Source organism: Mirounga angustirostris, unplaced genomic scaffold (genome assembly GCF_029215605.1).
Source record: "Mirounga angustirostris isolate CCGP_5_RB_7025 unplaced genomic scaffold, mMirAng1.0.hap1 SCAF_10, whole genome shotgun sequence".
Taxonomy (NCBI): Eukaryota; Metazoa; Chordata; class Mammalia; order Carnivora; family Phocidae; genus Mirounga; species Mirounga angustirostris.
In genome coordinates this window covers 58983754-58993465 of record NW_026991718.1, presented here as the reverse complement: position 1 = coordinate 58993465, position 9712 = coordinate 58983754, and the positions used below count along the sequence as shown (strand labels likewise).

General features: G+C 41.8%; 1 protein-coding gene across 2 annotated transcripts in view; it reads left to right on the top strand.

Moving 5' to 3' along the window:
• The first annotated feature begins 396 nt into the window (after nucleotides 1-396).
• Nucleotides 397-9712, top strand: part of COMMD1 (copper metabolism domain containing 1) — a 205029-nt gene continuing 195713 nt past the window's right edge. The window contains exon 1 of one of the 2 annotated variants that reach the window (XM_045884917.3): nucleotides 397-639. In XM_045884917.3, coding sequence (XP_045740873.1) covers nucleotides 463-639 — 177 coding nt within the window. In that variant the 5' untranslated portion in view covers nucleotides 397-462. The remainder of the gene's footprint in view (nucleotides 640-9712) is intronic. The other variant, XM_054509856.2, reaches the window with a different exon arrangement.

The window sequence follows — 9712 nt, the reverse complement described above, 5'->3', positions numbered from 1 at the left end:
GGGGATAGTTAAATTTTATGGGACAAAAGGTGGACAGGTAATGATTAGGCAGAGATTAGATATGAGTGGTAGATCGATGTAAGTGATAGATCCTATTCAGTTAGGGGATTGGCAAAGCCTGGAATGAGATGCAGCCATTCCGAAGTCAAACCGCCGCCTTCGTAGGATAGTTCCCCATCTCAAGTGATCTTCACCAAGTGAGCTTTCCTTTCAGCAGGGCCTGGAGTGAGGAAGGGAATCAGCGTTAAGTAAAGTGATTCTTCTGGAACTGAATGGATAGCTCCCTGGGTGCAACCTAAGAGGCTGGGTTTTGCGGACCAAACTGGTAGCTGCCAATACCAGCCTCTGGTGGAACTTGGCCGCCATTTGCCCCGCGCGCCTTTGCGCAAGCCATTTAGGCCCATCCCGGGTGCCGTAGCGGGGGCCGCGCTCAGCTGTTGCGGGGCGGGGCTGCCGCTGACCATGGCGGGCGAGCTTGAGGGCTCTAAAGCTCTGAGCGGGCTGCTGAGCGGCCTGGCCCAGGAAGCTTTCCACGGGCACCAGGGCATCACGGAGGAGCTGCTGCGGAGCCAGCTCTATCCGGAGGTGTCACTCGAGGAGTTCCGCCCCTTTCTGGCGAAGATGAGGGGGATTCTTAAGGTACCTGTCCTCCCTGCAGCTGCGGCCGCGGAGCCCAAGCCCTTCCCCTCCGCCCTCAGATTGGGCCCCTCAGAAGCTGAGAAGGCTTTCCTCCTTACACCTCCACTCCGTGGGCTCTACATTATACTCCTTCAGATCCGGGGCGCTCGCTCCGTCGCCTCCTCTCACTTTCTTAAGGGTGACCCCTTTCTGCTCAAGCTCCCAGCCCCGCAGCAGACACGAACCGGAGAGGACTCTGGGTTTTTTCTCAACTTCTTCTCTGTTGTTGTGTGAGCGGCAATTTCGAGTTGCTTCGGCGGATCTGTGCGCTCCAGGTTAAAATTAAAATTAAACCGCTATTACATCTAGCTTTCCCGGGTTGTGGAAGTGGGGAGTGTTAAAGTGAGCCATTGCATGCTGGGATAGCGCGTGAATGCGCCGCAGTGAACCCCTGTCAGGTAGCGCACGGTATGGTTAAGGGAGCGCATTTACTAGCTTGAAGTCAAAGTATAAGTCAGCCTGTCCAGTAGAGATATGAGAGCCAAACATATAATTTAAAGTTTTCTAAAAGCCACATTAAGAAAGTTAAAAAGCGGAGGAAATTAATTTTATTTCATTTAACCCAATGTATCCGAAGTATCTCTTTTCATGTAATTGATATACAAACTGTTAATAAGGTATTTTATATTTTTTTCACCAAGTCTTTGAAATATTATGTGTATTTTACACTTAAAGCACGTTATTTTGTACTAGCCAGATTTCAAGTGACCAGTAGTTACCTGCGGCTGTTGAACAACACTGTTTCAGACTCAGAGCTAGTCATAGGAATGAATCTGGTGCCGAAGTATACTTTAGAGATAGACTATAAAAATGATTTTCGAGTTTTGTGGGCCTTCTCTGTGTTAGGAACTGTACTAGGTGGACACACATTTTAAAGAATAGGAAACAGGCTCAGGGTGAGTCTAACTCTAGTTAGTCTAAAATCACACTTTGATTACAAAGGCAGTGTTGAAATTTCATCTCTTTTTTGCATCTGCTATTTGTTTCAAAACTGCTTAGGCTTTTTTTTTTTTTTTTTAAGATTTTTTAATTTATTCATTCGAGACACAGAGATACAGAGAGAGAGAGAGAATATGAGCAGGGGGAGAAGCAGGCCCCCCGCCTAGCAGGGAGCCCGATGCGGGGTTCGATCCCAGGACTCTGGGATCATGACCCGAGCTGAAGGCAGACGCCCAACCATCTGAGCCATCCAGGCACCCAAAACTGCTTAGGCTTTAAGAGGCAGTTCTTTTTTTCTTTTTTTTTAACTGCTTTTGCTTATAGGATTTGAATCCAGGAAAAAAAAAAGGCAAAACAATTATTTCACAAAAAGTAAATGGACTGTCTCATGGAAATATTAGAGGTATTATCTCAGGTGAGATACTAGACATTCTAGACATTCTGAGTAATATTATTTTATTTTAAAGATTTTAAAGTAATCTCTACACCCAATGTGGGGCTTGAACTCACAACCCCAAGATCAAGAATTGCGTGCTCTACCGACTAAGCCAGTCAGGCACCCCATTCTAATTTTAATTGATACCACAAACACTAATGAATGCCTTTTGTTTCTTTTTTTTTTTTTTTTAAAGATTTTATTGATTTATTAGAGAGAGACACAGCGAGAGAGGGAACACAAGCAGGAGGAGTGGGGGAGGGAGAAGCAGGCTTCTGCTGAGCAGGGAGCCCAATGCGGGGCTCGATCCCAGGACCCTGGGATCATGACCTCAGCTGAAGGGAGACGCTTAACGACTGAGCCACCCAGGCGCCCCTATGCCTTTTGTTTCTATCAAATCTTAGTCTCCACAAAGAGTGGTCAGAAAAGGTTTCCTAGAGAATTTGACTTCTTACCTGGGTTTTTGAGGTGTTTGCTAAGCCTATGGGGGAATGAGGATGAGGGACTGCAGGCCAAGAAGTAAGAACAGCACGTGTGTAGGCAGTGTCTTAGGAACTCCAAACACTGGGGACTACTGCTCTCTAGGTGGACAATATGACTATTTTGTTTGGTTATGAGGTAAAAATTTCAGGCTACCCAGAGAAGACATTGCCTGGAAATTCTCTTACTTACTTTTAAATATATTGCTGAATAATATCCAAGTGTTGCTCTTTCTGCTGTCAGTCTTCTGCCTGAGGATGGAATACTTCAGTTTCCTGAGTAATTCTGGGTTGAAGAGCTGGCTTGGCTCATTTGGTGTTGGGAGTAGAACAGAAGATTTGCCTGTGCTTTGCAGCACAGCCTCTGTATAGCCAATTGAGATACCAAGGGAAAAAGCCTTTGATTGTTTGACTTAGGGCTGAAACTATGGGTTCTAGATGACATCTAGTTCCAATCTTCATTAACCTTTTAAGCAACACTGAGGTATAAATATCTCTGATTTTTAAGAAAACATAAAAAGCAAACAAGATTTTTACACAAAAGGCTTTGAGCATGTCCTGCAGTAAAAGAACACACACAAGCAATCATGATACAAGGATGTTGTAGTATTTGGGAATAGAGGTCTGAGTAAGCTACTGTGGACAGAAAGAGGCATTAGCTCTTTTGGGCAGGTTCTTGGAAATGCCATTTTTGCTGCTCTTGAAGAAAGTGTAGAATATTTTAGACTGAAACGAGGGGCAGCCATATAGGGCATTCTAGGTTAAGAAAATAGCAGGAGTGAGGCAGGAAAATGGTAAATAATCCAATGGAGCAGGTTCAGGAAATGGTAAATAGTTCAATTTAACCATGGCATGGTGGTACCCAATATGTATTGGTGGAGGAGTCAAGAAAAAAATGAAGCAAACCTTTAAAAAAAAAATTTTTTTTTTTAAAATTCACACATAATGTATTGTTTCAGGGGTACAGGTCTGCTATTCATCAGTCTTACACAATTCACAGCGCTCACCATAGTACATACCCTCCCCAATGTCCATCACCCAGCCACCCCATCCCTCTGACTCCCCTCCCCCTGAAGCAGCCTTTTCTTTATTTCTGCTAACCATAATTCCTGCTCTTGAACAGGGCATACTTTTTTTTATTGTGCTAAAATACTTAATAACATAAAATTTATCACTGGGGGCATCTGGGTAGCACAGGCTGTTAAGTATCCAGCTCTTGGTTTCAGCTTGGGTCATGATATCAGGGTTGTGGGATCAAGCCCTACGTCAGGCTTCCCACTCAGTGGGAAGTCAGCTTGGGACTCTCTCTCCACCTCTCCCTCAGCCCCTCTCCCCTTGCGCATGCTCTCTCTCTCTAAAATAAATACATCTTTAAAAAAAGAAAAAAATTGTAACCATTTTAAAGTATACAGTTCAGTGGTATTAAATACACTTATAATGTTGTGCATCCATTACCATCCATATCTGTAACTCTTTTCATCTTGTAAAACTGGAATTCTATACCCATTAAACAATAACTCCCCATAACAACCTCCCTCCCCCGCAAGCCTCTGGCAACCACCATTCTACTGTTTCTATGATTTTGACTACTCTGAGTATCTCATCTAAGTGGAGTCATATGGTATTTGTCTTTTTTTTTGGCTGACTTACTTTGCTTAGCATAAAGTCATCAAGGTTCATGTTGCATATGTCAGAATTTCCTTCCTTTTAAAGGCTGAATAATACTCCATTGTGTGTATATATCACACTTGCTTTATCCATTCATGTCATTGGACACTTGGGTTGCTTCCATGTTTTAGCTATTGTGAATGATGTTGCTGTGAACACAGGGGTGCAGATATCTCTTTGAGACCCTGCTTTCAATTCTTTGGGGTATATATCCAGAGGTGGAATTGCTGGGTCATATGGTAATTCTATTTGTAATTTTTTGAGGAACTGCCAACTGTTTTCCCCAGTGGCTATGCCATTTTGCATTTCCACCAACAGTGCATAACAGTTCTGATTTCTTTATACCCTTGCCAAAACTTGGTATTTCCTGGTTTTGTTTGTTTTGTTTTGTTTTCATACTAGCTGTCCTAATGAGTATAAGGTGGGCAGGGTGTACATTTTACATGTAGATAACAGCAGAAGTCAAAACATTTTTTTCTTTTGTCTTTGTGGAGTCTCAGCTATCTTGAATTCAACATGCAGGCTAGAAGAGCAGAGAGGAAAATACTAAAAAAAATGCAGGAGTCTGAGCAAAGGGAAAGAAACCGAGGATGAAAGTGGAGTAGTACCTCATCTCATTTGGTGGCCACACCTTTCAGTCATCTGTAGAGAATCAGGTTCTGTGAAGAAAGTGAAAGTGAGAGGACAACAGGGCTAGGAGGAAAGGATGTGTAACTCCGTACAGGGAGCAGGATATACATGTTAGGCTCCTTATTGCCAGCTGCCTGCATTCATTCATAGGCTGTGTTTCAGACATCTCGAGCTGTAGTCTTTCCCTCTAACCTTCACATTGTGTGCCCGATGTAATGTACTGATTGCGGCATTTGTACTAGTCTCTGTTTTCCACATGGAAGTTTTCCTGCCCTACTTGGTGGACATTGATCCTCTCTAGCTTTACCTGTTGCTCACAAAAGGGCAAACCTTTCATTTGTTTGTAGATACATGAAGCTGGCCATTCATTTGCTCTAGTTTTATTTTTGGTAGCTCCTGAGGAGCAGTGAAACCAGTGAATTGAGAGTGATGTGTTTAGTTAGGGAGATGACATCGTATATAAATACTCTGCCATTTTAACCTATCTTTTTGGTATATATTTATAATTTCAACTTCTTCTAGATACGCATTTGCATATTCTCTATTTCTTGCCTCTGCTGTTAACCTTGCAAGGGATGCTCCTTATTCTAGTTTACTGGAATTCTAGCGAAAGATCTTACTTAACTGAAGCTAGATCACCTTTTGTATATTTATGTTCTTTATTCACTACTCCCCTCTTTTGGTGATAATTTTGTGTTCCCTCACTGAAATTTCATATTAAAAATTTTTTTATTGTTTTTATTTTATTTATTAGAGAGAGAGAGAGAGAGCACACGCACAATCAGGGGGAGGGTGGAGAGAGAGAGAGAGGGAGAAACAGACTCCCCTGCTGAGTAGGGAGCCTGATGTGGGGCTCAATCCCAGGACCCTGGGATCATGACCTGAGCTGAATGCAGATGCTTAACTGACTGAGCCACCCAGGCACCCCCTTATTTTAATTCCAGTATAGTTAACATGCAGTGTTACATATTAGTTTCAGGTGTGCAATACAGTGATTCAACAATTCCATACATCACCCAGTGCTCATCACAACAATTGCACTCCTTAGTCCCCATTACCTATTTTACCCCTCCCATCAGTTTGTTCTCTATAGTTAAGAGTCTGTTTCTTGGTTTCTCTCTTTTTTTTTTCCCCTTCACTTGTTTTGTTTTTAAATTTCGCTATTGGAATGTAAGCATTAAGAGGGCAGGGCTTTATTATTTTTTTCCTTTTTTATTCCTAACTTCTAATGCTGTTTCTAGCATGTAATAGTAAAAATCTGTAGAGTAAGTGAATGAGTGGATAGTGCTTAAATATGGAGATTTCCATTAAAAAGATAAGCATGAGAGGGACGCCTGGGTGGTTAAGCATCTGACTCTTGGTTTCAGCTCAGGTCTTTTTTTTTTTTTAAAGATTTTATTTATTTATTTGACAGAGAGAGACACAGCGAGAGAGGGAACACAAGCAGGGGGAGTGGGAGAGGGAGAAGCAGGCTTCCCGCTGAGCGGGGAGCCCGAAGTGGGGCTCTATTCCAGGACCCTGGGATCATGACCTGAGCCAAAGGCAGATGTTTAACCGACTGAGCCACCCAGGTGCCCCTAAATAAATATAATCTTCAAAAAAAATAGATAAGTATGAGAGAAGACCTACACTATTTCTATATGGGGAGAGTTGATGGATATAATATTCTATGCTGGGGTCAACAAACCATGGCACATGGGATGAATCTGGCCTGATGCCATTTTTATTTTTATTTATTTAATTTTTAAATTAAAAATTTTTTTTTTATTTTTTAAAGGTTTTTTTAAAAGATTTTATTTATTTATTTGACAGATACAGCAAGAGAGTGAACACAAGCAGGGTGAGTGAGAATGGGAGAAGCAGGCCTCCCACTGAGCAGGGAGCCCGATGTGGGGCTCGATCCCAGGACCCTGGGATCATGACCTGAGCTGAAGGCAGGCACTTAATGACTGAGCCACCCAGGCGCCCCTAATTTTTAAATTTTTAAAAAAAGATTTTATTTTTAAGTATCCTCTATACCCAATGTGGGGCTCAAACCCACAACCCCAGATCAAGAGTCACATGCTCCACAAACCAAGCCAGCCAGATGCCCCCTACTGCCATTTTTATAAATAAAGTTTTAATGGAGCATGGTCAGGTGCTTATTCATTTACTTTTTGTCTGTAGCAGTTTTCATTATTACAATAACAGAGTTGAATGGTTGTGACAGAGATCTTGTGGCCTTAAAAACCTAAAATATTTTTCAGGGGCATCTAGTTGGCTCAGTTGGTTAAGCATCTTACTCTTGGTATCTGCTCAGGTCTTGATCTCAGGGTCATGAGTTCAAGCCCTGTGTTGGTCTCCACCCTGGGGGTGGAGCATACAAAACCAAACCTAAAACCTAACCTAACCTTTCCTTTCCTTCCCTTCCCTTCCCTTCACTTCCCTTTCCCTTCCTTTCCCTTCCCTTCCTCTTTCCCCTCCCCTTCCTTTCCTTTCCTAAGATTTTCTTTATTTGACAGAGAGAGAGAGAGAGAGAGAACAAGCAGGGGGAGCCACAGGCAGAGGGACAGGGAGAAGCTGGCTCCCTGCTGAGCAGGGAGCCTGATGTGGTGCTCGGCTCGATCCCAGGACCCTCAGATCATGACCTGAGCCAAAGGCAGAGACTTAACCGACTGAGCCACCCAGGTGCCCCAAAACCTAAAACATTTTCTATCTGAACGTTTACAGAAAAAAATGTGCTGATTCCTGTCTCAAACACGTGTTTTTAAACTCAGATTTAATATTTGGAAACAATATAATATATAAATTATGTTTAGAAGTTGGTTACTTGATAAAAATCTGAAAGCTGGAAATAGGGATTATTTGGTGTTTTATACTCTTGAGAATTTTTGCTTCTTATTTTTTAGGTTCATGAGATCTGTGGTAAATAAGAAATGAGCTTTAATGTTTCTGTGGTACTAAGTGTATGTTCTTCATAAGACATAGAATTTCGATTTTTTTTCATATTCAGAGTATGTGAAGTTTATATATTTATTAACATAATATAAGGTAATATACAATATAATGTTGTGAGCCTGAGAATCAAGTAAAAACTATCAACACGAAAACTGTTTAAACTTACATAAGAAGATAACTTAATAACATAATGTTTAGGGGTGCCTGGGTGGCTCAGTTGGTTGAGCATCCAACTCTTGGTTTCAGCTCAGGTCATGATCTCAGGGTCGTGGGATTGTGTCCCCTGTTGGGCTCCAAACTCAGCGGGAGTCTGCTTCAGATTCTCTGTCTCCCTCTCCCTCTGCCCCTGCCCCCCGCCAAAATAAGTCTTAAAAAAAAAGATTTAAGGGGTGCCTGGTGGCTCATTCGGTAAAGCATGTGACTTTTGATCCCAGGTTTGTAAGTTTGAGCCCCATGTTGGGTGTAGAGGTTACTTAAATAAAATCTCTAAGGGGTACTTGACTGGCTCAGTTGGAATAGCATGACTCCTGGTCTTGGGGTCATGAGTTTGAGCCCCATGTTGGGTGTAGCAATTACTAAAAATAAATAAATAAATAAATAAATAAGTAAGTAAGTAAGTAAGTAAGTAAATAAATTCACTAACTTAAAGGAAAGATTCATAATAGTAAAAGGCTATAAAATATTTCTATTTTAAAGATTTTATTTATTTATTTTAGAGAGAAAGAGAGAGCAGGAGTGCATGAGCAGTGGAGTGGGGCAGAGGGAGAGGGAGAGAGAATATCCTAAATAGTTTCTGCACTGAGCATGGAGCCCCACAGAGGGCTTGATCTCATGACCTTGAGATCATGACCTGAGCCAAAATCAAGAGTCGGATGTGGGGTGCCTGGGTGGTTCAGTTGGTTAAGCGTCTGCCTTCGGCTCAGGTCATGATCCCAGGGTCCTGCTCCACGGGGAGCCTGCTTCTCCCTCTGCCTCTCTGTCTCTCATGAATAAATAAAATCTTAAAAAAAAAAAAGTCGGATGCTTAACCAACTGACCCACCCAGGTGCCCCCCAGATATTTTTATTTTAAACACCTCGTTCTGTTTCTCTTCTTGAAGCCATGAAAATTTGTAGTTTGAGAATTAGATTGGAAAGAAAGGACCTGTGTTAATATGGGTTTTGTATGTCTTGTAATTCAGGTATATCATCTGAAGAATGCTGGATTTAATTTTTTTTGTTTTACAAGTATTGAGCTACTCCCTTATTCATTTTTGTAATAAGCATTATTTAGCCTCATTAAAGAAAGTTTAGAAATGTGAGATGTATAAAAACACATAATACCATGTGCTGACATAACCAATATTAATGTTTTTGTGCATTTATTTATACCACAGATATTTTTAAGCATCTTAATACATGCCATGCCCTGTGCTTGGGATGCAGCAGTAAACATAGCTATAGTCCCTGCCCTTGTGGAATTTATAGTTCCTGAAGAATATAGACATTAAGTCCGTGGTTAGCTTTTGAAAAGGCAGCAAGAAGGTGCCAATTCATGTAGATTATAGGCAGTTTAGAGTGGTTCCTAGCCCACTCTACAACATGAACAAAGAAAGAAAAGCAGGGAAAAGCCTACTTATTAGGTACAATGAACTGAAAAGAAAGGACAGAGACAGCACAAAAGTAATTTTTCTTCCTTTAGTAGTCTACCGCTGGTCCCAAGGTAGGGGTTTCTCATGAGTATGGTTGACTACAGTCACAATGTCTTTCCTGGATGAGGATTTGACTGCTTTGGGACCTTATTTTAAAAATGTTTCTTGACATGGTCTTTAGGGCCAGATTGGCTGTCAGAGCATCACCTGAACAGTCCAAGATGTACACTTAGAGTAGCTCCATCTTCTTGCTGGTCTCAGCCTACTTTTGGTGTCTCTTCTCAGAGCCTGAAGCATGTTTTCAAGTAGCTCCTT